The sequence below is a fragment of the Suncus etruscus genome, chromosome 17, assembly GCF_024139225.1.
Source record: "Suncus etruscus isolate mSunEtr1 chromosome 17, mSunEtr1.pri.cur, whole genome shotgun sequence".
Lineage (NCBI taxonomy): Eukaryota > Metazoa > Chordata > Mammalia > Eulipotyphla > Soricidae > Suncus > Suncus etruscus.
The window spans coordinates 72915492-72940740 of NC_064864.1; the positions used below are offsets into that span (position 1 = coordinate 72915492).

General features: G+C 60.5%; 3 protein-coding genes across 3 annotated transcripts in view; 1 reads left to right on the forward strand and 2 right to left on the reverse strand.

Moving 5' to 3' along the window:
• Window positions 1–25249, forward strand: part of ATP5MJ (ATP synthase membrane subunit j) — a 425762-nt gene that overhangs the window by 67897 nt on the left and 332616 nt on the right. The gene's annotated exons all lie outside the window — the stretch shown is intronic.
• On the reverse strand, window positions 111–9162 carry ADSS1 (adenylosuccinate synthase 1). Its single transcript, XM_049790378.1, has 13 exons — window positions 8971–9162; window positions 6525–6627; window positions 5470–5532; window positions 5329–5379; window positions 5094–5160; window positions 3796–3903; window positions 3629–3710; window positions 2928–3054; window positions 2556–2710; window positions 1806–1930; window positions 1002–1099; window positions 509–658; window positions 111–332 (listed from the first exon to the last, which is right to left on the reverse strand). The coding sequence occupies exons 1-13, from the start codon at window positions 9160–9162 to the stop codon at window positions 280–282; spliced, it is 1374 nt and encodes a 457-aa protein (XP_049646335.1). The 3' UTR covers window positions 111–279.
• INF2 (inverted formin 2) lies at window positions 11696–23655 on the reverse strand. The gene is made up of 22 exons (XM_049790377.1): window positions 23196–23655; window positions 21445–21560; window positions 20991–21150; window positions 20846–20879; window positions 20375–20516; window positions 20022–20163; window positions 19299–19949; window positions 18928–19073; window positions 18777–18838; window positions 18435–18537; window positions 17899–17984; window positions 17527–17627; window positions 17018–17088; window positions 16806–16913; window positions 16481–16551; window positions 16060–16180; window positions 15795–15959; window positions 15522–15624; window positions 15256–15414; window positions 14490–14963; window positions 14225–14281; window positions 11696–12255 (listed from the first exon to the last, which is right to left on the reverse strand). Exons 1-21 carry the CDS (start codon window positions 23584–23586, stop codon window positions 14226–14228), a joined length of 3462 nt encoding a protein of 1153 aa, XP_049646334.1. The 5' UTR covers window positions 23587–23655; the 3' UTR covers window positions 11696–12255; window position 14225.

Sequence of the window (25249 nt, forward strand, 5' to 3'; positions counted from 1 at the left end):
GCCCAGTCCCCCATCTCTGCAGAGGTGCTCTCCAGGGCAAGGTGGATGAACTCTGCAACACCAGCTGCACTGTGCTCCCAAGTCCACACAGGGGCCAGGTAAGACCAGAGCCCAGTGAGCAGCTGCTGTGTGTTTATTGCTCATGGATTCAGGGACAGAGGTGCACCCCTGGCACTGGGCTCGCCCAGCGACTGGCATGCACACTTGTTGCACATTGGGGTTTATGGGTGCAAGCCCAGGAAGGTGTAGAAATGAGTGCGGTTGAGCCAGCCGACTCTGCTAGAACAGCTGGATCATGGACTCCCGGGACTTGCCCACGCCGACCCACTTGACTGAAAGGCAAGAAGCAGCGGTTCAGGGGCCGAAGCAGAGGATGGGGGCTAGGGGGCACCAACCTGGGCACCCAGTGCAGTCCCCCAATCCCACCAGGAGTGATTCCTGAATGCAGAGGTGGAGGTAGCCTTGAGCCTCATGGTGGAGCTGGGGTCCCCCTAGCTATGCTGCCCACCTGCCACTCCCACGTGGTTCTCCACAAAGCGGATGTAGTTCTGAGCCTGTGCCGGCAGGTCCTCCCAGCGGCGCACGCCTGTGGTGTCCGCCCTCCAGCCAGGCAGCGTCTCATACTCGACCTCCACCTTCTGCAGGACCTCCTGGTTTGCTGGACACACAGGAGCATGGGGTCACCACACGCAGATTGGGTTGTGGGGCCCTGCATGGCTTTCCGGGTGTCTGAGGCCCAGGTAAGTCCGCACAGACTCGAAGTCTGCGAGGACCTGCTGAGAAATGTTGAGGGATTTCCCCCAAGATCTATGGACCCCCTTCAGGAGCTGCGGCTGCCCCCACCCTGCTGGACAGAAAATGCAGGAATAAGCCATCAAATATGGGGGGGGTCACAGGGTGGGGGGGGTCACTGGCCTGAAGGAGCCATGGACAAATCCCCAACACAAAGCAAGGGACTGCAGTGAGGGCAGCCTAGAGGAGCCCGGAGAGAACAGGTGTACCTGGGAAGTGGGGGATCCTTTTCCCATTCAGCTTGTACGAGACCCCCACCTTCAGCTCGTCCAGCACATCCAGAATGTCCAGCTTGGTCAAGGCCAGCCTGTCCCCAGAGTGGTGGGAACACGGTGGGCCCGGGTTCAAACCCCTGCCCAGTGCCCCCAACCTGCTCTAGTCCCTCTGGCCTTGACCCCCACCAGGGCCAGCCATGGTGACCCCAAGTGGTGTACCTGATGCCTTGTCACCAGCTGAGTCCCAGCCTTGGGCCTGCCCTGGGGGCTCCGGTCTGCCCCTGGGGTCCACAACCTGCAGACCCTCCTCACTAGCCTCATCCACAGGGGTTTCAGTGCCCTGCCTGCTGCCATTAAGAGGCTGAATTTATGAGCTTTGGGATCTCATCAGAGTCTGGGTTTGTGGGGGCATACAGCATGGCCATGCAGGCCCATGCATGCCTTGGGCACCCCAACACTTGCTTTGTGTGCTGAAGCTGGGAGGCCAGTGATCCCTTGTCCCCAAATGTCTGTAGCTCCCATATGCCTGAGGCGCCTGCCCAGGGTTCCCACTGGGAAGAAAGTTTCGAGTTTAGTCACATGGGTCAGCCCTGAGGGTAATCAGTGTCCTTTGCCCTGCGGTGGTCAGGGTTGGCCCAGTGGGGTAGCCTTGAATCTCCATGGATGTGCCTTCCTTTGTGGAAGCTGGGCCTGCCCAACACTCACCGGCCTGTTTGCATGTCCAGCTGCGTGATGGGGTGGGAGTCTGTGCCTACACCTACTCCCCTGCCCTGGCGTGGGCACCCACAGAACACTCACGCTGTGAAGCCGTTGACCATGTGAGCATATCTGAGAATAACCAGGTCCAGCCAGCCACAGCGCCTTTTCCTGCCTGTAGTCACTCCCCATTCATGCCCCCGATTCTGGAGCAGGTCCCCGATTTCCTGTTAGAGAGAGGCAGCTTGGCACCACCCTGCCTAGGCACCCCTGACCGGGCCTGCAGGTTCCTGCCTACCCCCCCAGGCTCTCTCTTTCCTGTGTCTTCTCTCTCCCCTCTTCCTGTCCCCACTCCTCCTTTAGGGGGCTTGAAGGGACCCCCTGACAAGCCACCCCCCTTGTTTGCTCCTAGCATCTCATGCCTGTGGGGAACTCAGGGGATCCAGAGCCTGGCCCATCTTCCAGCTCAGCTAAGAGCAGAGAGTATGGTAGGTCCTTCTCCCTGCACCCCCAGAAGCCTCTGCCTTTCCAAGAAGATGCGCCTGCACCCCTCATGCTCTACTGCCCTGCCAGGAACCGAAGTGGGCTGGCAGGATACTCTGTGTTGTGCCTAGCACATTGGAATTGCAGAGAGGGGCATGCTCTGAGGGCAAAAGGCCCTGAACAGGAGGCAGCTGGGTTTCAGGGGGGTTGTAGGTTCTCGGGCAGCATGCCCACCTGCCTGGCTTCACACCCCACCCCTCTGACACCCCGCCCGGTCTCTAAAGCCCCTCCCACAGTGACTGACACCCTGCCCACACCAACTTGTGCTTCCTGCCCTGCCATTCCAGATGCCTAGCCAGAGGTACTCACATTGATCTGCTCTGTGGGGAAGGCCCCAATGCCGACACGAGTGGTGTAGGCCTTCACCACGCCATACACCTCGCCCACGTTCTGGGGGGGAATGCCCAGGCCTGTGCAAACGCCGCCCACGGTGCAGTTGGAGGATGTCACAAAGGGGTAGGTTCCTGCGGGACAGTGCCGCCGGAGTCACCTCCTGCGGGGTCCCTCAGGGACATCTACACTTCTGAGGTGCCACACGCAAACATGGGGGCACGGCACAGAATGTGGGATGAGTGCAGGGAGAAGGTGCACCTGATGGGTGCCCCATGAGGTGGGGTGATCAAAGCCATGGCTGCACTCACTAGCTCAGCCCCTCCGCTCCTGGGCCCTACTAGGACTAACCAAAGTCGATGTCCAGAAGCGCAGCGTTGGCGCCTTCCACGAGGATTTTCTTGGGGGGGCCATGCAGCGCCTCGTACATAAAGTACACACCGTCCCGGACCATGGGGCGGATTCGCTCGGCAAATCCCTGTGTAGAAATGGGTAAGCAGACAACACTGGGAGTGGTGTCCGCTGGGAACAGGGGTTCAGGGACTCAGAAGGACCCAGTACTCTGCCACCCTCATCTGGAGTCTCAGGCTAGGCTGGTCCCTGTGGATCTGGCAGATGGAACCTAGTCTAGCTGCACCTAGGGCTTGGGCGGCCCTGATGCCTGAAGACACTTCTGCATTGTGATGACAGTGCCCCTGAACCCAGTGAGCAGGCCTGAGAATCTTGTTTGTTTTGTTTTGTTTTGGGGCCCCAACTGGTAGTCCTCAGGGGTTTCTCCTGGTGGGCTTAGGGGACTATTGTGGTTGCTGAGAATCAAACCCAGATTGGCTTTGTGCAAGGCAAATACCCACTGGAATTTTCTGGAAGGGTCAGGCACCCTGGAGTTGGGCATTGGACACAATCTGCCACACATTGGACATAGACCAGGTAGTTCACCCGAAGGGCCCCAGATGACCACCCTTGGGTGGTAGAGCTTGCTCTGGAGGTTCCAGTCCCTAGAAGGCAGTGCCCCTTCCCTGCCAAGGCCCAGTCCAGGGCTGACCCCCACATGCCTTGAGCCTTTTGAGCTGCGCCTCCACATCAATCTCCAGAGTAGGGAACATGGACTGGTGTTGCCGGGCCAGGCTCTTGAACCTGCAGGAGTGCCATGAGGAGTCCCAGTTCCGCCCATTGCACATCCCAGCCCTGTGCCCTCCCCCTGTGGTAGTCCTGCTGCTACCTAGCTGAGAAGTCTTCGAAGTCCGACAGGAGGTCGCAGACCCGAAGGCCGGTCCTTGCCGCTTTGGACGAGTAGGCGGGCCCGATTCCCTTCTTGGTGGTGCCAATGCTGCAAGAGGGGAGTGCGAAATGGGGATGGAGTGCCCCGCCCGCAGAGCAGGCCTGGGGAGCAGCTACCGTGCAATGTGGACTTGTGTCTGTGTGCCCGTCTGTGTGCGTGTGGATGTGTGTCTGGACCAGCCTGTGTGTGTATGTGGATTCGTGTCTGTGCACAAGCCTGTGGACGTGTCTATATGAGCCTCTGCGTGGACATGTCCGTACCACCTGTGTGTGCATATGGACATATGATTGCCATGTGTACTATTGCCGGTGGGTGAGTACAATGTTTCACGTCTGCCCATGCACTGGCATGACTGCTGAGTGCTGTGTGTGAGCATGGTCACTCCAGTTGCCCCGTGTGAGTACCTTGTTTATGTGCTATGCGTACCAGGTGAGCACTGTCATGGGTGAACTCACCCAAGCGCTGAGTTGCCCTGTCAGAGCATGCATGCCTGATCACTGTGTGTGCCAAGTGAGCATGTCAATTCTGTGCACCATGTGTGACCATGCATGTATAATTATAATGGGTTTCGTGTGAGTGTTGCATGTAATGTGTTGATGTGCGTGTGTGAGTATGGGGTTCATGTGTGAGTACTGTGTCATTGTGAACATGTTTGAGCACTGGCATAATTGTGAACAAAGTTAAGTACCAGGTGTCATATATGAATGTGCATGATCACTGGGCACCATGTGAATATATATGTACGTGCTGGATATCATGAACAAATGTGAGTGCCGGATGTCATGTGAGGACATGTATACTGGGTTGTGGATCTGTGAATACTGGATGTCACGTGGACACACGTGAGTGTCGGGTACCATGTGAACATGTGTAAATACTGGGTGTGATATATGGACAAGTGAGTACTGGGCATCCTGTGTGAACGTGTGTGAGAACTGACATCATGTGTGGATACTTGAGTACTGAGTGTGCCGGTGTTAGCACACATGGCAACATGCCCTGCAACATGGGGGCCACTTGCCGCCGCCTCTGTCCTACAGGTTCTAGCATTTGGGGACAGGTGCGGGCACCCCAGGGTCTAACCTGGCTCAGTTTTGCCCAGTGCTGGGTCACAGAAGTGATGCCTGGCAAGGGTCAAGGGGCCAGAGAAAGGGGCCAGAGGTGGGCTTCGGGACAAGCATCCAGCCCACTTCCAAGGGGGGGAGGCCTTCCCAGGAACCCTCACCCCACCCACTCACTTCTTGCCCTCCTGGGCTTGCCGTTGGGCCTCCTGCAGCCCGTCCACTGCCTGGTGAAAGTCGAACACTGCAGCGGGTGCAGGGACATAGGGTCAGGGACTCAGCAGGCTTGGCCTTGCACCCTCTGCACATACACCCCCACATGAACACACACACATCTGCAGGCACCTGCACACACATTGCATACACATGGCACACACACACGACACACACACCTGCACTGGGCAGAACTCACCAAGGTGAGCGCGGTCTGAGATAATGAGCCTCTTGTCCCAGTCCTTCAGGCCTGTAGAGCACACACCAGTTCACCGGTGCCCCAAGGGGGACTCCAGCCCTTGCCCAGTCATGCAACAGGACCTCAGGAGGTTGCACCCACCTTTCTTTTCGTTCTTCTCAGCCTCTTCGAACAAACCAGGCAAGTGGACCACCACGCCGTTCCCTGTGACACAGGCAGCAGCCTGAGCCTAGGGCCCCAGGGAGGGGGATCACGGGAGCTGCCCCAAGCCACTGAGGGTACTGAGGGGACACTGGCCCCCCCACCCAGCGGCTTCTTTCCAAGTCCCAAGTCTAGACATCGGAGCAAGCCAGCAGCTTTGTGCAGACATGCAGAGGCGGTAGTGGGGTGAGAAGGGTTTGCTCAAGACTCAGACTTGGGCAGGAAGAGAAGGTTCAGGGGCAGGACCTGGTCTGTGCCCTCGCCCAGCACCGTCACCGTTGTGCCCCTGGTACCGAAACTTCCAGGCTGTGTCCCCCATGAAGCCAGGACTCATGGGAAACCGAGTGGCACTGTCTCCTGGCCGGTCCTGCTGGAAGGTTAGGCCCCAGGGACAAAATGTGTGCGGGCAGTGGTGGGCACAGAAGCCCTCCTGGGGCCTGGGCAGCAATGCCAGGAAGGAGACAGGCACACTCCGGTGGGGGAGGTGCCAGCCACTCTGAGCAAAAGGTCACCGAAATGCCACGGTGTCCTGCGGCGCCCACGTGGTCGGGCAGAGGGGCAGCTGCGGGGGTGCTGGCACATCCTGTCCCCAGAGTTCAGGCAGCCCTGATGGCATCCCTGGCCGGAGATGCTCCGGCCCTGTTTCCTGCTGACAGGCCCCACTGCCCCCAGCAGACGCCACGAGACACGGTCCTGCACGGAGCTGCCAACGGCTGGCCATGCCATCCCTCTACAGCTGTTGGCTCCTCACAAGGGGGAGGGACTGAGACACACAGGGATTTGCTCACTCCAAGAGAGATGAGAGATGGAGAGATAGACGAGAGAAGTGGTGACAAAGTCAGTTGGAGAGATGGGAGACAGAAAGAGACCGAGGAGACAGACACAGGAGAGAGAGAGAGAGAGAAAGAGAGAGAGAGAGAGAGAGAGAGAGAGAGAGAGAGAGAGAGAGAGAGAGAGAGCCAGCAGGCAGCCAGAAGTGGGGAGGCCTCGCTCACCAATGAAGGACACGGCCCGGGAGTTGATGATGCCGCTGGGCAGCAGGTGGAAGTCATACTCTCTGCCGTCCACGACCACTGTGTGGCCCGCGTTGTTGCCCCCCTGCAGACAGACTCCTGAGGGCTGGGCTCCCACCCTGCTTGGACCCGGTTGCAACCCTGATGACGCGGGGGGGGGGGGCTCCCAGTGGATGGGGGACAGATGCTGGGAAGCACCAGAGGAGGGGTCCAGCCCCTTTCTGCCTCTAGAGGCACATGGGTAGAGGCATGCTGCCCCTCATGTTTCCCCTCCAGAAAGGCCTCCAGGAACACCTGATTTCCATGGTACTCCACACTGTCCGGGGCCCCCACCCCACAGCCACACTGCCCTGTTCCCCAGAGGCCCTCCATCAAAACTCTCTCAGTCCCCACTGCTGTGTCTCAGCTCCTGGCAGGCGTGGGGGCTTGCTTGGCACCAGGTTTCCTCCCCTGCATGCCCAGGTGCTCACAGGCATAGCTTCAGGCTCAAGGAGGGCGCAGGAAGATGGGGCATGGGGTCAGTCCTGCCTCCCTGAGGTTTTGTGTGTGAGTGGGCAGAGCTGTGGGGTTCAGAAAGGCAGAGACTGGAAAAAGTGATAGCACTGCAGGGAAGGTATTCACTTTGCACACAATTCATCTGGGTTCAGTTCCCCAGCATACCATAGGTCCCCTGAGCACTCCCACGTGTGGCCCAAAAACAAAACAAAACAAACAAACATAAAACAAACAAAAGAGTGCCTGCAGGTCCAGTAGAGGGTCTTGCCCCTGGCACCCTGGCCTTGCTTTGCCCGCAGATCCACCCAGACAGGCAGAGATATGGAAGCCCAAAAGTGCGGCTTTCCCCCAGCCCACTGTGCATGCCCCAGGCTGCCAAGGACAATGTCGTGGCCTATAGTGTGTTTGGGGTCAACACAGACTCCCAGGAATGACCGAGGGGACAGTGGATGTGGCTGCCAAGCTGGGGAGCCAGAAGCCAGCCATGAGCTGGGGCCACCCATGAAGCGGTCATGGGGTACTCACCCAGGCTCTCAGGGCAGGAGGCCCTGCAGGACTTGGGGCCCAGGCCTGTCTGAGAGCAGGTGCAGCCACCCTGTGAGCTCGGGGCAGCCCAGTCCCAGCCTAGCACACTGCAGCCGCCATCCTGGTCTCCAGCCAGCAGCGAGGAGCAGTGTGTACCCAAGGGTCCTCCCAGTACAAAGCAGCCTGAGGGGTGTCCCCCATCTGCTCTGGGCCAAGGCCTGCCTGGGGCTCAGGGAACAGCCACAAGGGAAAGCTCTGCCAACACAGTGGCCATGGGCAGGAGGCTCTACACCCCAAGATCTTTTCAGCGCCCTTGCCAGTCACTCTCACCCACTCAGTAACTCAGTCATTCTCACTTATTCATCACTCCCTCATTCATTCGTTTTCTCACAGTTCTCCCACTCATTTCACCACTCACCCACCCACTCTCCCCTCCCAGGACAGTCTCCCTCTTAGGGCACAGAAAGGCCTGGGAAGGGTCTATGATTCCAGGAAGCTGGGGTGCCCACCGCTGGGTGAGCAGTGCCTGGAGGCAGGCTCTGGGAGCCTCCATAGGACCCAACAGGTGAGGTATCAGGCAGGTGCACATTGCATGCACCACCCTGGTGCGATACCCTGCCACCCTGGTGGTAGCAGGGGCTGTACAGGTGTGTGTGGGGACCAGACATAGCCACACTCCTGTGTCTCTTGCCCTCAAGGGTCTTCATGACCTCAGCCTCTGGGTGCCCCAACTCTGGGAGTCACAAGAGCACTTTGAGGGCCACCTTCTCTCACTCCCGGAGCTGTGGGGGTGGGCATGCCATTCCTACTTGGCAGGGGTCCCGCAGGAGGGCAAGTGGAGAAGGGGTGAGGGGGTGGCAGTGCAACCCCAGGTGGGTGATGGAGTCGCAGGGGTGTGTGGGAGTGGGTTGGGGTGGGAAAGGTGCTTCCAGAATCCTCTCTAGGGGAAGGAGAGGCAGGCGGCATGGCCACTCTGGAACAGTAGGCTGGTCAGCAGGTGGGTCACGAGGGCCTGGCCATGTGGGGAGCCCCAGGGTGTCTTCTGTGTAAGGAGCCAGATTGGGAGCACCGGGAGGACGGAGCTGGGGGGCCTCCCCCACAGGCCCAAGGCTGATCGCGCTCCCCAAAACCCACCCTCGGCGCCCCAAGCGCCATCAGCTATAGTGGCAGCCTGGCAAAGAGGGCAGCCTGCACTTTCTGGAGAGAACCCCGTCTCTCCTGGCGCCGAGCACCCTCGGCACCCCCTTTCCCCGCGACCACTCTGCCCCTCATCCCGGTGAGGGTCGGGAAGGCAAGGCAAGGGTGGGGTGTCTGGTGGCACCCTGCCCCGGGGAACACGCACGGCACGCCCCACCCCGGGGATCAAGTGTCCCCAGCTCAGCGCTAGTATTTATAGCCCAGGCCGCACCTGGCAGCGGCTGATGATGTCGGCGTCGGTGGCCAGCAGGTCCACCACCTTGCCTTTGCCCTCGTCCCCCCACTGCGCGCCCAGCACCACGGTCACCCGCGAGCCGCCGGCCGCCGCCTCCTGCTGCAGCCGTCCGCGCTTCACGCCGCCCGCGCCGGGGGGCCGCTCGTTGGCGGCGCGGGTCCCCGACATGCCGCTGCTGCTCCGGGCCTGGGCCTCCAGGGAGCCCGTGGGGCCCGGGCGGCCCTCGGCTATAAGGCGCCTCCGGGGGCGGGCCGGGGCGGGGCCGTGACGCGCGGGGCCGGGCTGCCCGAGGGCGCGCACGGGCCGGGCAGCGGACGGGCACCGAGGGGCGGGCCGGCCGGCGACCGGGTGACCGAGCGACCGGCCGGGCGTGTGTGGGCTCAGAGCGGGTCCCCTCCGGAGAGGGCTGGGTCGGTCGCGGCGGGGCGCTGCGCCCTAGGTGCCCGCGTCCGCAGCCGCTCGGCCACCGCCCCGGTGGCCGCGGGGTGGCAGCAGGGAGCAGCCCGCCCCGTCCCTGGGCGCCGGAGAGCCCCGCTGGCCCCGCGTCAGGGCCTCGCGTGGGAGCAGGTGCGGCCGGGGCCAGTCGCCTGGCTGGCGCGGGGTGGTCAGCTCAGGGGCCCCGGCGCCCCTTCTGCCATCTCCAGACACTTCGTGCCCGGGATCAGGGAGTCGGGAAGGGCGGGACCCCCGGCTGAAGGACACGGGGGTCACTGGGCAGCGCGGCCTGGCCGAAGGCGCGGCTCGTCCCCAAGACCCCGCCCAGGAGGTCCCGCCCACGCGGAGAAAGCCATGCCCCCCCACCCCCAGACCTGCTGGTGCAAGCCCCCCCACAACAACACAGGCCACGTCCACGCCCACAGCTCCACTGCCAGGCTGCCCAGCTCCGGCCCCCGAGCTCCCTGGCTGGACGCTGGAGACGCCAGTTGAAGTGGGTGAAAGTTCTCGCGGGGAGCAGAGGGCTTCCTCCTTCCTTCCTTCCTTCCTTCCTGGCCCTTTCCCCCAACAGCAGACTGGGACCCGGCCTAGGGTCTGGGGCCAGAGGGCAGTCCAGAGCAAGTGCAGGACTGAGGGATTCCCTGGGCAAGGGGGCTGGGTGAGGACTTGGGGGTCAGCGGACACAGGAGTGAGGTGGCGAGGGCGGGGTAGCTCCAGGAGGGCTGGATGTGGCTGCGGGTTCCGTGGGAAAGGAGGGCAGTTCTGAGCTCTCAGGGGAGACCCCGGGCTCTAGGCCAGCGGCCCGGGGAGTGTAGACGGTGTTGCACCACATGCAGACACACAGTCACGGGGAGGGAGGGAACCAGCACAGCTATAAACAGCCCAGACTGGGCTGCAGCTGGGAGGTGCCAGTCTGGAGCCTCTGGCTCTAGATCGGCCCCCTGGGGTGGTGGCAGCCTCGAGACTCAGAGAAGGGCCCCTCAGGGAAGGTGCAGGGTGCACAGGGACCCCGAAGGCCCAGAAGACCTTGTACCCTTGTACTCAAGGATCGGAGCTGCCTTGTAGTTCTAGAAGCTTCTTTTCGACTCAGGGTCCAGCTGAGCAGAGCAGATGAGCTTACTCCTGACTCTATGTTTGGAATTACTCCTAGCGGCCTCAGGGGGCCATATGGGATGCTGGGGATAGAACCCAGGTAAGCCTCATGTATCCTCTCTCTGGCCCCAGGATGAACATTCCTCATGGCACGCAGGAAAGTCTGCAATTAAGATATGCGGCTGGGGGCCGGAGAGATAGCATGGAGGTAAGGCGTTTGCCTTTCATGCAGGAGGTCATCGGTTTGAATCCCGGCGCCCCATATGGTCCCCCGTGCCTGCCAGGAGCAATTTCTGAGCCTGGAGCCAGGAATAACCTCTGAGCACTGCCGGGTGTGACCCAAAAACCACAAAAAAAAAAAAAAAAAAAAAAAAAAAAAAAAAAAAAAAAAAAAAAAAAAAAAGATATGCGGCTGGGCAGGAGGTGAGTGTGCCAGTGTCGGCTTTACAGCTCACCTGACAACAGGGCTGGACTGACCATTAAGAGGACCAGGCATTGTGCGGCAGTTTGGGCACTCAGGCTCCAAAAGGTTAGCCATCACTGTATCTAGACCAGGGGTGGCAAACACGAGGCTCTTTGCCTCTTATCATTATTTTGTTTACTGTGGCTCTTTGCCAAGTTTGGATTTTGTTCTGCTGCTTCTGAGGAGGGAGGGATCTCTGAGGAGAGATCTCTGAGCGAGCACAGAGTCCGGCCCCAGGCTGCGTCGTCATCCCATCTCCCATCCCTCAGAAACAACTGCACGGGCCAGCGAGGCAGGGGACCGTGTGTCATATGTTGGTTCTCATCTTGCCATTAGTTCTTAGTGTGGAGGACGCAGCACACCCTCACCATCACTGCAGGATTTTTACCCTCACTCAAAATGCAAAATGCAGTATGTGTTTCATATATTGTTAAAATCAGATGCTTTTGTGTGTGTTTGTCTGTTTTGGCAGGTCACTGCGTGGTGTGGCTCTCTGATTCTCAGCTTAAAATTTTGGCTCTTTGTGTGGAACTTGTTCGCCACCCCTGATCTAGACCATTCTTTGAGCCAAGTCACTGGCTATAAGAATTTCAGGTGTGGCCACCTCTCTATCCTTGGGGCTGTTTCCTTCCTCCCCTCACCAACCACATACCCACCTTCCCCCTACCCATCCCCATTCCTAAGAATCAGATCCTCACAGTGGGACGAGGGTGCCTGAGGCCAACCTTGTTCTTTATTGGCAACATCCCTGCCACCTGGGTTTACGCCTGGGGAGAGGTGGGTTGTGCTAGGCTGGGCGGCAGAGAGGGGCCTTCTGCACTCTCAGAGAGCAGGTGCCCCTGCTGCTGGAGAAGGGTACAGGCAGCTGTTGTGTGCAGATAGACTAGGCGAGCTCTAGGGTTCCAGTATCTTGAGCAGGGTGTAGGGTCCTGTCCTGCAGTGCTGCCCTCTGGCACCCTGTGACCCCCCTCGGCCAGGCACACAGCATAAAGGCCTCCTTTGGAGACAACCTTGCTTCAGGCTAGCTGAGCAGACACAGCACGGAGGGGCAGTGGCATGTGTCGGTACTGACCAAGGGCCTGGGCCCCTCCTATGAAGTTGACAGGCACATGCAGGGCAGCTCGGGCACTGGCAAGCGGGCTGCGGCGGTGCAGACAAGGGCTAGTCCCAGCAACTGTGCTTCGAAGGCTCGGGCAGTGGCTGCATAAGGCATGAGGACGGGGATTCCCCAAGATTTGACACTCAGTTGGCTTTATGCTGGGGCCTGCGGCCTGAGGGACAGAAGGAAAGCATGGGGTTAGTGCCTGTGGTGTAGACTCCTGCATCCATCAACTCTGAGCCAACTCTCGATGGCTAGCAGAAGGTGCCAGCATGACCCCAGCAAGCACCCGAGTGGGCAGCCTCCCTGCCTCTGAGCTGCGGGCTTATCTGATCTCAGAGCCTGGGTGGGCTTCCCATGCCCCACCTGATGCCCCTTCCTCCAGCAGCCAGCTCTGTCCTAAGGCACCAGAAACAGACCCCTACCCCACTCTCAGGATCTCCCATGCTGGGCTCAGGTAGCTCTGGATTGGAGGATGGAGGGAGAGAACATGCCAAGTGCAATGTGAGCCAGGACTATGTTTCTGGCTAGGCCACCCAGCTGGCAGCATCCTCCCACCACACTGAAACAAGACCAGGGGAGGAGGGAGCTGGAGCCATAGCACAGCTGGGAGGGCATTTGTCTTGCACATGGCTGACCTAGGTTCAATCCCTGAGCCTGCCAGGAGTAATTCCTTTGAATTTTTAAGCTTTTGGGGCCACACCTGGCAGTGCTCAGGGATTACTCCTGGCTCTGTGCTCAGAAATTACTGTCAGGCTTGGGGGACCATTTTTTTTTTTTTTTTGGGCCACACCCGGCGGTGCTCAGGGGTTACTCCTGGCTGTCTGCTCAGAAATACCTCCTGGCAGGCACGGGGGACCATATGGGACACCGGGGATTCGAACCAAACACCTTTGGTCCTGGATCGGCTGCTTGCAAGGCAAACGCTGCTGTGCTATCTCTCCGGGCCCTTTTTTGTTTTTTTTTTTTTTTTTGGTGGGGGACCATTTTGGATGCTGGGGATTGAACCCGAGTTGGCTGTATGCGAGGCAATCATCCTCCCTGCTGTGCTATTGCTCTGGCACATGCCATAAGTAATTCTGAACATTTCCAGGTGTAATCCCCAAAATAAAAAAAATAAATAAAGAGGGAAGTGTGTCCTCTGTGCAGCCCATTGGAAATAAAGGCATCTGCTGAACCCACATGGCTCCACATGACCTGGGAGATTCTTGGACCCAGGCTTGGGGGAGAGGCTGGGGGGAGCCCATGGGGGAGCTGGCAGGGCACCTGTAAGTCACAGGCAAAACCTCACTCTCCAGAGCTCTGAAGGCATGAGGTGGGTGGGCGCCTGCCAGTGTTGAGGTGCACGGTGACCCCAGGATCTTGAGATACATCTGGGGCCCATCCATCAGGCCCTGCAGCTTCCTGGGGGGCCCAAGGTATTCCTCAACTGTAGGAGTGGTGGTGGCACCGAGCAGAGGCTGGGCCTGAGCCCCAGAATGAACTTCAGAGGGAGAGAGGTGCTTAGGGGGCAGCAGAGTCCTGGTCTTCCCAGACAGGGGAGGGGGAAAAACTGAGCTCAACTGCCCCATCAATGCTCCCAACTATTCTGGCCCCTGCTGGGATTCTCAGGCCCTCTCTGAGATGTTGGTAACAGTCAGGCCCTGCCTGACTCCTTCTGCTCATGGGGCCTGGCACAGACCACACAGGGCAGGCATGTCGGTCACTCATAGCATATACTGAACTGCTGGTGGGGACAGGCTGGAGCCAGAACAAGGTGGCATTGGCTTCAGTGTCCTGGCCTGGTCTCAGGGGCCGCACCTGCCAGATCCTTTTGCAAAAGCAGCTGGGACTCAGCGAGGTGCAGTGAGTGGACCCTAGGACCCAGGGCAGTGTAGGCAAGCAGGTTGTCTTCGGGGCCACACCCCCTTAGTATGAGTTAGTATGTGGTCATACCCCATTAGTGTGGACTAGCTTGTGGTCACATCATCTTAGTGAGAGTTAGTGTGTGGCAACACACCATTAGTGTGGGTCAGCATATGGCCACACCATGTTAGTGGGGTTTAGTGTGTGGCCACACGTTCTTAGTGGGGTTAGTGTGACCATGCCCAGTTAGTTCAGTTAGAATATGGCCATGCCCTGTTAGTTCAGACCACACCTACCTCACTGGAGGGCACACAGCCTATCTGATTTATTAGCCGTGGGGTCAGGCTCGACCTCTGCTTGCAAAGGAGAGAAGTGCTGAGTTTCCAGGCTGACACCTCCCCTAACCCTTGCCCAGGACCCCGTCCCTCCTGGCTGGGGCCATAGCAGCAGAGTCTGGGGTACTGAGACAGCAGTGGCCCCGAGCTTCCCTCTGGGAAGCACCATGTGAGGGAGTGTCCAGGCTGCTGCTGGCCCTGCATGCTGTAGGTACCCTCTACCCACCTTCCTGACTTCTCAATGACCGCTTCTTCCTTCGCTTGCCTGTGCCCTTCGAGGGCCGTCCACGTGTCCGGGGGAGGGTGCCAGAACCAGAGGAGTCGGTCACAGCGTCCTCGGAAAAGGATCTATCCAGTGATGTGTCCAGTGCAGAGTCGGGACCAGTGTCCTCATCATGCATTTCCCCTTGGGGACCCGAACTGTCCGCCTCAGCCTGGCAGATGCCCAGATGTGTGCTGGGCTCTGGCCCAGCCCCGGTGCAGGGCGTGGGGTCTGGCATGTTCTCAGGGAGCAGGAACTCGTGGGCATCCGTGTACCAGGACGAGCGTCGCTCCAGAGCTGGGGGGCCACCCTCCTCCTTTGGGGCTGCCTCAGGTGCGTCCAAAAGGTCTGTGCCCTGGGCCTCCCTGGCCGCTGGGGCCTGAGAACCAGGATCCATGGTGGGGATGTTGGAGCTCCCGGCAGAATCACCGGGGCCCGCTGTGGGGGGAATGATCAATGGGTAGCCCAGAGGAGCCCTAGATTAGCTCTCCTGAGGGTCTGTCCTGAGGGGCCAAGCTTACCGCCTCATACAGTAAAGAGCCCCATACCCTCCCTCGGGATCCTCACAGACCTGGGGCACAGTATGAAGTGGGGGTTCAGGCCTGGGACTAGAAGTGAGTCCGGGCACTGTCCCTATTCCAGGGGCAGCTCTGGGCACCCATGAGCTCTCAAGAGACTTCTTGGAGGAGGGGCAGGGAGGGAACAAGGCAGTACAAAGCCAAGGTCTCACCAGGCTCCTTGGCCTTTGGAGGACCAGCAGGGGCTGCCTTGCTGCCGCCCTCAACATCCCAGCGGCCACGGTTGGTCTTTCGCAGCTGGAAACCTTTGCGGATGTCGGCCAGTAGAGCATCAATGACGCATACCTCCTCCTGCCGGTCGCCCTTCCTGCCTGCAGGCCGACAGGGTCAGGTCAACCAAGCCTGGTCCCACCAGCTTCGCACATCCCCAGCTCTCCCTGGTCGGCCCGACCAGCCCAGTGGCCCCTGCAGGCCTCACCAGGCTTCCCCTCCTCGCCGGGCGGTCTTTGCGCCGCCTCCTCGGCCAGCTGCTGCTTCCTCCGCTCAGCCTTGGCGGCCTGCTCCTTCCGGGCCTTGTTCTCCTAGAGCCACAGTGTGATGGTGAGAGGTGAGCCAGGCACTGAGGGTCCAGCCGGCCACTGGGCCAGGGCCCCAGCAGGCACACCCGCGCACCGTGTCACGCCCACATCCAGGGAGCTGGGACTCCAATATGTTGAGACCCCACCCAGCCAGTCCTCGAGGCCCTGCCCACCTTCAGGGCGCTGATGAAGAGGTCCCGGAAGGCCTTCATCGTGCTGAAGGTGCTTTCCAGGGACAGCTGGTGGGGGTCTTCACACAGGTAGGCGGCCAGGGCCAGCTTCTGCTGTTCAATGGCCTGAAACAGCTCCTCCACCTTCCTCGAGGCCTGGATGCCGGCCTGAGACACAGGTCACGTCATGGTCTGGGGACCCACTGCAGGAAGGTCACCTGGACCCCTCTGCCCTGTCTGCTCACTCTCCCCACGCCCGCCGGCTTGCCTGGAGCTGCTGACAATACTGCTGCTGCACCTCTGGCTCGGCTGAACACACCTTCCGTGCCATCTCCTCCAGCTTCTGCAGGTTGGAGCTCAACTCGGCGTGGAGCACATCCAGGTTGATCCTGCGGGATCGGGTCAAGCAGGCCTTGCTGGGAAAGCGTCCTTGCCTGTACTCCCTGGGATACAGATGCAAGCCCCCTTCCGAGTTGGAGAGAACTGGTGGCCTAGTGGTTCTGCCTCAAACAGCCAGCGAACCAGCCTGTGGGCCTGGCTTTCCCTGACACCTGGAGGCGGAGCTTTCCTTGCTACCTCCGGTGGGAGGAGCTTTCTGCTACCTGTGGGCTTTCTTTGCTTTCTTTGTGGGCGGAGCTTTTCATGATGCCAATAAGTGGCTCCTGCCCAGTTCCCTCGATGGTGCCTACCCTGCCGCCAGTGAGGGCTGCTCCAGTTCCTGGGGTAGTTTTAGGAGGTCTGGGTGACTCTTCTCCACTTCCTGCCAAAAATCACAAAATGCTGAGTGCCATCGTCAGCCTGGGAAAACCCTGGGTGTGTGCCAGCCCACTCCACACAGCAGCTAAGTCAGTGCCTATTGGCATTCACGCTGGGAAGCACTGGGCTTGGGAGAGACTGGGGGCACCGGGACTCCCTGTGAAGGCCTCAGGGAGGCCATGTGTGTCCCCACCCCTCTGGTTGTACCCCATTTCTGCTGCCCTCCACATTTTCCCCACCAGTGTCCCACTGCCCCACCTCCAGCACATGGTGTAACAAGGTCACACGGCTCTGCTGGGACTTGGTCTCTGTGAGCTTGAGCAGCGTGCTCATCTTGAAACCGTCAGCATCCCCCGTGTGGCTGCCCTGGAGGGAGACAGGAGGTCAGCCGGGGCATCGGGTGGTGAGGGTGGGTAAAGGGTGTGGGGTGGGCGAGCAGTGAGGGCAGTGAGGGTGAGCAGCTGACTCACATAGTTGAGGAAGTTGCCGATTTTCAGGATCAGCTGGCAGAAGGCAGGCAGCTGCTGGCTGCTGAGCAGACCTGGGGTGTGGGGCAGCACTCAGATTCCCATGAGCCCCTTTGTTCCCTCCACAGGCTCAGCAGAGGCTGAGAACTGCACCCCACCACAGACAACATGCTTCCCATGTCACTGGGTCACCTCACAACCCCAGCTGCCTCTGTCCCCCTCTGCCAGTGACAATGCCTAGGAACCTTCTGGAACCTGGGGCTATCCAGGCATCAGCTGTCAAGGCTGAGTCCTGAAATGAGTTAAGCTCCATTTGGTCAGTCCTGGTCCCATGCTGCTGGCTGCTGCACGACCCTGGGATCCTCACAGGGAGAGTGCTGGAGAACACGTGTGTGTACATGCATAAACGGGTGTGTGCATGCATGGGATGTACGTTTAAGGATGGCCGGTGGGTGTGGCTTAGCACAATGTGTGACATGGGATCCCCACAATGCCTGTGTGTGCTCACTCACTATGGCAGGCGTCGAGCACCAGCTGGGCCTTGGGTTGTACCATGGTGAGCAGCGTGGCGGTCCCCTCACAGAGCAACATGCACTGCACCCGCAGTGGGTAGCTGTGAGGGTGGGAGGCAGGGGGGAGTGGTGGGAGGTCAGGGGTGAAGAAGCAGGTCAGGAGAGACCAGACCAGGAGGATTTGGAGTCGGAGGCCAGGGGGACCTGGGCAGGGGTCCGTGGGCCAGAGGGGCAACTGGGACAGGCTCCTGGGTGAGTGGGCAGTGGGGTTCTCCCGGGGTACCCTCTTCTGAGCAGGGAGGCCTAAACCGGCCTGCCCATTGCTCCCCAAAACCCACACCTGGGGCCAGGCTTGGAGAGGTAAGGACCCACCAGGGGACACTTAGCAGCAGCAGGTAGAACTGGTCGGCGCTCGCCAGATGGGCAGGATCCTTGGTGAAGGCACGCAGGTTCTCGACCTGTGGGGGCCGCTGGGTCAGTGCCCACCGTCTACACCCCAGACCGCAGGCACATTTCCCCCGTTGTCTACACACCAGGTTAGGGCTCAGATCCCCACTGTCTACACTGCAGTGTGAACTCTCAGTTCCCTACCATCTACAACTCAGACCACAGGCACATTCTCCCCTAACCATCTACATCTAGTGGGGGATCAGAGCCTCACTGCCTATACCCCAGTGTGTGCTCATTTCCCGAACTGTCTCTCTACACCCTGGATCGCAGGGCTCAGCCCCCTCCACTCCCCATACCCCATATTGCAGGGCTCGTTCCCCTCTATTGTCTATACTGCAGAGAGCGAAGTCAGTCCCCCACTGTCTACACCCCAGGTTACAGGCTCATTCCCCCGACTGTCTACACCCATACCAGTCCCCTCCAGATTGTGGGCACTTTCCACGCCCACCCCAGGTCACCTCGTGCTTCTCGGGGAGCAGCTTGAGCAGCTGTTTGAGGATCTCCACGTCCAACCTCGAAGTGTCCCCAGTGCGGATCATGGCCACAATCTCCTCATTGGAGCTGCGTGGGGACGGGGTGGTGGTGGGGGACAAAGTCACCACCCAGTGCCCCTGGAGAATGGCCCACATGTCCTCGGCAGGGACTCCTTTGCCCTGTGCCAGAGGCTGCAGGACAGAGGGGAGAGCCACCTGCTTGGGCTCATGGCAGCGTTGAGGCGGGACTCGACTTGGGCTCCGGGTACCTGGGCAGGACCAGTCCTCCCCAGAGGGGGCTGAGGCCCGGGCAGCCCTACCACTCACCACTTAAACTGCCTCAGAAAGATGTTGAGGTTCAGGCTCTTCTTGGAATCCAGAAAAGTGATCTGGAAAGCACCAGGGTTGGGACCTCGAGCCGCAGGCGTGTCCCACCACGCCCTGCCCCGCATCACCATCATCGCGTCGGCCTACCCACCTCCTTGGGCTCCCTGCGAGCTGCGGTGGCTGAGGGCTCCTTGGGCTTAGCCATGGGGAAGGAGAAGAGGCGCTCGATGCTGGAGAAGTCGGGCTCCAGCACTGTGGCCTCCGCACAGCTCAGCGACGCCCACATGGAGCTTTGCTCTGCGGGGAGGACGGGCGATTGGAGGGCCTCGGGTGCGATTACTGGGGCAGAGGCTGTTCAGGGGCCAGCCCAGGGCGACCCCACATCTAAACAGTCAGGTCCCACCGATGCCTTCGCAGAGGTGCCGGCTGGGGACGGCCCCTGGCGCTGGTCCGTTCCCGGGGTGCCAAGGACGGGTCCTGGCTCCACGCCCCTCCGCCCCTCCAAGGCCTGGGGGTCCTCACCGTGGGCCACGTGGGACGGCAGCTTCTGCCAGTTGAGCTTCTTCATGCGCAGTGCAGGAGGCTGCACGCGCCGATGGCTGGGGACCTGGGCCGAACCCAGACCGTGATCCACCTGCGCCACGACCACCTCCTCCATGCTAGGCAGGGACAGCGGTGGTGGCGGGCCCCCACCCAGGCCTGGCAGAGGGGGTGGAGGAGGTGGCGGGCACCCACCCAGGCCTGGCAGAGGGGGTGGAGGTGGCGGCGGGCACCCACCCAGGCCTGGCAGAGGGGGTGGAGGAGGTGGTGGCGGAGCCCCAACCAGGCCTGGCAGAGGGGGTGGCGGTGGAGGGGGCGAGCACTGTATGACAGGGAGAGGTGGAGGTGGAGGAGGGGGTGGCGGGGGCACCGGGGGAGAGATGGACTCCAGCCTGGGTGCTGGGGACGCAGGCAGGGGCGGAGCTTCCTCCACACTGAGCCGCTGATGCTCTGGAGGAGGGTGTCCTTCCCCATCTGCCTCAGGGGCGCCACTGGTTGTTGGGGTGCTGTCCCTCCGGCTCTGGCCCATGTTGGCCTGGACACTTTTGTGGGCTCTGTCCAGAGGCCTGGGGTGAGGTCCCGCCTTGACTGGGAGGAGCCGCTCCACCACCTCCTCCACGGAGCACATCTGGGCTGGAGAGCACAGGGTCAGGGCAGAGGGCAGAGGGAAGGGGGCAGGGCACGGGTGGGGCCGCTGGGACTCACCATCGTTGGCCAGGAGCACGGCCCGGCTGACCAGACCCTCGAGCGCCTCCCACAGCAGCTGCCCGGAGCGCAGGCTGGGCTCGAGGTGCAAGAGCCCTTGCAGCAGTGCCAGCAGCTGGGCCGACACTGGCGAGCAGCTCACCTGGGCGGGAGGCAGGCAGGGCTCAGGTTGTGCTGGGGCTGTCGAGCCACCCCTGCAGCCGCAGAACCAGCCCCCAGGAGCACAGGGCAGCTGGCCCTTGCAAAACAACCAGAACGAGGGGGGCCTTTGGAGGTCACTGCGAGGGAGAAAGGGGCTGGGAGGGAGGCTGCCAAGGACAAGGGCACGCCGGCCTCTCCGGGCACCTGCCCACCTTGTGGAACAGGCAGGCGAACACAGCCTGGTGGCTACCCATGTCCAGGCCCCCGCTGACACGCAGCAGTTCCTCCTCATCCTCCGCCTTGGCCTCCTCGAAGGCCTCCAGTTGGATCAGCAGGTCCGCGTCTTCCAGTGTCCTGGGAACAGAGGGTCTTTGTCACTGTAGGGCTGCCACGGGGCCAGGGGTCCCTCACCCCAGGGCTGCTGTGGGGAACCAGATATCACTCTGTATCCAGCCAGGGCTGCTAAGGCTGGCTCTGGCCTCCTGCAAACCTTGTTGAGACCAGCCCCGTGGTCCCCCGCCCACACTGCTTTCCTTCCGCACACCCCAGACAGCTTTGGAGGTTCCACTCTGGGCTCCCTGCACCAGAGGAGGCAGGGATTGGATGAGAGCTCCGGCATGAGGTTCCAGGGGTCCGGAGGGGGGAGTCTTCCTGGAAACTGCCCCTCCCTACAGGACACTCACCGCAGCCGGGTCAGCAGGTCCAGCAGCTGCAGACCTGGAGGTGCAGTGGGGATCAGGATGTGGGAGGCTGCCTGGCCCCCCTCACCTGCCCTCCTCCAGCAGAGTCCCTGTAGGGAGGGCCCACGTGCCTAGGCCCCGCAGTTACCCACAAACTCGCCACGCAGCTGGGTGCGGACATGCAGGTCCTCGGGACTCAAGATGATGGCGTTGACCACGCTGAGCAGGGTGACCGTGTAGGGCACGTTGTCGGCACCCGCCAGCTCACTCATGATGACGCTGAAGCGGTACTGCTGGCTGCACACGGTCTGTGGGGCCCTGGGTCAGCGGGCCAGCCATGCCCCGACCCTGACCTACACCCCCGCCCCACCCCGCATGCGGCCACGCCCCTGGCCCTGGCCCCATCTTCCACCGAGGCCAAGTCTCACCTGGCCTACATTCAGACCAGACCACGCCAGACCCGCCCCACCTCCTCCAAGGCCCTGCCCAGGCCACACCCTATAGGCCACGCCCAGAACCCAGGCCCCCCTCCCGCCCAGGCCCCTACTCTGCTGCTGCACCTGCAGCCCGCCCCTCTACCCCCACTCCCTGTCCCTGCCCACCTTGTAATGGTCCAGCGCGTCCAGCGCTAGGGCATGGCCCTCCGGGGAGTACATGCACAGGGCGGCCAGCAGCTCGAACACCTGCTTCTTGACCATCATGTTGGTAGTGTTCAGAGCTGCGGAACATGAGCCAGGGTCTCAGGGCGCCTGTTCAAAACCTCCCTGTTGGGCCAGGCACAGGGCAGGGGGCATTCGAAGGCTTCTCCCGAAGTGTCTGCACCCTCTTTACCCCATGGGCATGGGGACACCCACAAGCCTCGTGGCAAGACCCTACAGGGCAGGGCCATACTTGAGTGGGATGGAGGAAGCACTTGCCTGTCATGGGGGGGTGGGTCCAGGAACCCCAAGTGGCAGTAGGACTAATGGTAAGGATGAGGTGCACAGAGCGTGACCATCTGTGATCACTAAGGGCCTCTCTCATTTTTTTTTTTTGTTTTTGGGCCACATCCGGCGGTGCTCAGGGGTTACTCCTGGCTGTCTGCTCAGAAATAGCTCCTGGCAGCACGGGGACCATATGGGACACCGGGATTCAAACCAACCACCTTCGGTCCTGTATCGGCTGCTTGCAAGGCAAATGCCGCTGTACTATCTCTTCGGGCCCACTAAGGGCCTCTCTTAAAGATTTCAGATTAATTAGGGCCGTCTGGGAAGGTTTCCTAGTACTAACACATCTTTGCAAAATTTCTTTTTAAATTTTTTGGGACATACCTGGTGGTGCTCAGGGGTTACTCCTGGCTCTGTGCTCAAAAATCACTCCTGGCAGGCTCAGGGGACCATATGGGATGCCAGGAATTGAACCTGGGCTCTTCTCAGGCCAGCAGCATGCAAGGCAAACGCCCTATTGCTGTGCTATCACTCTGGCCCCTATGCTACAATTTCTGCAGGTGTGAAAGTCAGAAGGTGGAGGTGAAGCACCAGGAGCACCTGGATAGCGCCAGGAGTGGCTCCAGTGTCTGACGGGATGAGAGAGTGTCAGGTGCAGGATATGCCAACAGCAGGCAAGGCCAATGTGAGCCAGAGGCAAGCAGGCTGGATCCGGTGTTTCTTTGTTTGCTTTGTTTTTGGGACACTCCTGGCTTGGAGTTCAAGGAGCACTAGCTATAGACACCGGCCGTGTGTGCCAGGCCAGCCACCCCCAAGTCTCAGCTCCAGCTCAGCCAGTTCGAGCTAGCCCCACAGGGCAGGGGCTGAAAGTCAGGGATGAGGGGAGAGTCAGTGCTGGGGAGAGCAGGATGGAGGACACAGATCAGCCCCCAAAGCACTCATGGGGAAACCAGCCCCTCCTCCAAAAAGTCCTCCAGGGACTGCCCACTGAGATTCTTTCTGCTGGTGCCCTGGGCCTGGCTTGCAGAGTGTGGGTGGGGGCTGTGCCCTGAGCCCTAAGATCAGATGGTTGGTTTACACCTCCTCAACCCAAGAGGGCTGGCCATGAGTCTGTCCATCTGCCCACTCTGCCTCTCACCCAAGAGAGTTGGTCTGTCTGTCCACTTACCCGGGAGACCCGGCGCCCATGTCTGTCTGTCAATCTATTTGTTCATCTATCCATCTGCCCATCTCAGGACAGTTGGAGCCCATGTTTGTCTGTCTGCTCACATCGGGAGACCTGGCAACTGTCTGTTCAATTGTCCGTCTGCCCATCCCAGGACAGACAGCTGACCCCTGTATCTGGTCATCTGCCTGTCCATCCACTCGTTCACCCAAGACAACTGATACCCCTGTCCACCTGTCTGTCAGTTCACCCCTGTGCTCACCCTGGGACAGCTGGCGCACATAGGCCTGGTTGCTGAGGATGTAGCGGATTCCGGGCTGCGAGTTCATGACAGCGCGCACACAGCTGATGCAGGTGAGCTGTAGGAGCGCATCGGAAATGCGTGCTACCCCGCGCCCGGACAGGCGTGCCAAGGCCTCAAGCAACAGGTCCAGGCCACTCTGCTCCAGAAACTGCACCATCCAGTCACCATCGCTGCTTTCCAGGCGCTTGCGCATTCCTGAGTAGTTGACCACGGAAGGCACCTGCAGCAGCCGGATGCACAGCTCTGGCTCTGCATTCTCCAGGTTGGCCTCTGTGGGGTCCGAGTCCTGCGGACCCAGCTTCTCCTTGAGCGCCGCCCACTTGCCATGGGTGCCCTCCTTCACCGACATCCTGGTGCCTGGCGCACAGCAGCGGATCAGTCTGTCTTCCTGGTTTCTCGAGGAGACACGCTGTGCAGGCACCCTTGGATGGAAGGAGAGGAAAGGCATTCCTAAGGCAACCTTGAAGGGGTGCCTGGTCTGGTTACTGCCCAGCCCAGCATCAGAAGGGCGCTGCGGGACAGGCCCAGCCCAAGAGCAGCCAGCACCTTCTGGTCACCCAGCCTGCCCAGGGGTCTTGCTGTGGGATGCCCCATCTCCAGAGTGGGCTTCTGGGCCCCAGGCCAGTGAGGAGCTACCTGATGACAACATAGAGGAGAACTTGTATGGGGAGGTGTAGGGGGTGGAGGCCTGTACCACTGGCTCGGGGCCACAGATCCTCTCTCTTTCTGGGAGCCCACATGGGGAAAGGCCCCTTAGACCCTCCTCAGGTCTGAAAGCCCACTTGGAGCCTTGGTTTTCTCTCCAAAGTACCCTGAGAGAATCCAGTATAGGAGATACAGTGCTGGGGCCCTGAGCTGGCTGCACCCCATGGTCGGCTGCTACAGCTTCCCAGAGCCTTCCCGCCAGAGCCTGATGCACCAGACCTTCCCTACTCTACCTGGACTGTTCCCCACAACACTCTTCTGACCACCGATTCTGCAGCACTGGGTCCTGAGGTGGGAGGGACTCCCAGAGTCATGAATCCTGGGACAAACATCCCCTGCCTCTGCTCTGGGTGCCGCCCTTCACAGAGACTCCAGGGGGCCTCCCATCCCCCTCTGCCTGGTTGGTCCTGTGGAAACTTTCAGGTCAGCTGCATCCAAGTCCCCTCTGCACAGCCAGGGCCTCAAGACCTCAGGGTGGGGAGGCTCAGAACAGTCCCTCAGGGATCAGAGGAAGCCAGCCCAGCCCACTCTGCACAGCCCATCCTGCACACCCTGCCCAGGTCTCAGCCTTGTTCCCACATAGCCTCTTGTGTCTGTGGGGGGCCCAGCAGGTGAGTGATCAGCCAGTCCCAGAAACTGTGGCACCAGTACTGTACAGTGTAGATGAGCTCAGCAGGACCCAGCAGATGGGGCTAGTCTCTGAACCCGCTGTGGTCCCAGTGCCCTTGAGAACCCAGGCGCACCTCGAATAGAGACAGGCTCATATCCAGCTACCAAGAGAGCAGTGGGAAGTCAGGCCCCTATCTCCAGCTGCCAGCCAGGAAGCTCAGCGACCATCCATCTATCTCCTCTAAGGAACCCCCAATCTTCACCCCACTTCCGGCGCAGGACATACTGAAGAAAACCCAACGTCCAGAGCCTTGTGGCCTCCTGGTGCAAGGAATCTCCGAAGCACGCAGCATTCCACAACCGGAATGTGCCACAGGCCAGTGCAAGCAGCAGGCTGCATGACTCGGACGCACAGGAACTTTGGACACGCAGGCACAGCGATAAGGCATCTTTGCAGAGTCTTGCACATTCCTGTGCATGTGCTCATATGCGCATGTGACCCACTATCCCTGAGGCATGGCTGTGCAGGGAAGGTGGGAGCTTCCCTGCTGGGCTTATAGGCTGGATGGCCCAGGGCAGCTCAGCTCTCCACAAAGACTTCAGGGGGGGCTGGTCACAGCTGGGGTACTGTCTTTGAGTATCTACTGAGTGCCCAGCTTGCAGCCTAGTCAGATGCTAAGACCTTTCCCAGCCCAGGC

Coding starts and splice junctions, on each gene's coding strand:
- ADSS1 (XM_049790378.1), bottom strand. CDS start 9,162: ATGTCGGGGACCCGCGCCGCCAACGAGCGGCCCCCCGGCGCGGGCGGC. Junction 5,161..5,328: donor CTCAGACCGCGCTCACCTTG/GTGAGTTCTGCC, acceptor CACCCGCTGCAG/TGTTCGACTTTCACCAGGCA. Junction 333..508: donor GAACCACGTGGGAGTGGCAG/GTGGGCAGCATA, acceptor CTTGCCTTTCAG/TCAAGTGGGTCGGCGTGGGC.
- INF2 (XM_049790377.1), bottom strand. CDS start 23,586: ATGTCGGTGAAGGAGGGCACCCATGGCAAGTGGGCGGCGCTCAAGGAG. Junction 20,880..20,990: donor GCTGCGTGGCGAGTTTGTGG/GTAACTGCGGGG, acceptor CTGCACCTCCAG/GTCTGCAGCTGCTGGACCTG. Junction 18,538..18,776: donor TTTCTGAGGCAGTTTAAGTG/GTGAGTGGTAGG, acceptor GTCCCCACGCAG/CTCCAATGAGGAGATTGTGG.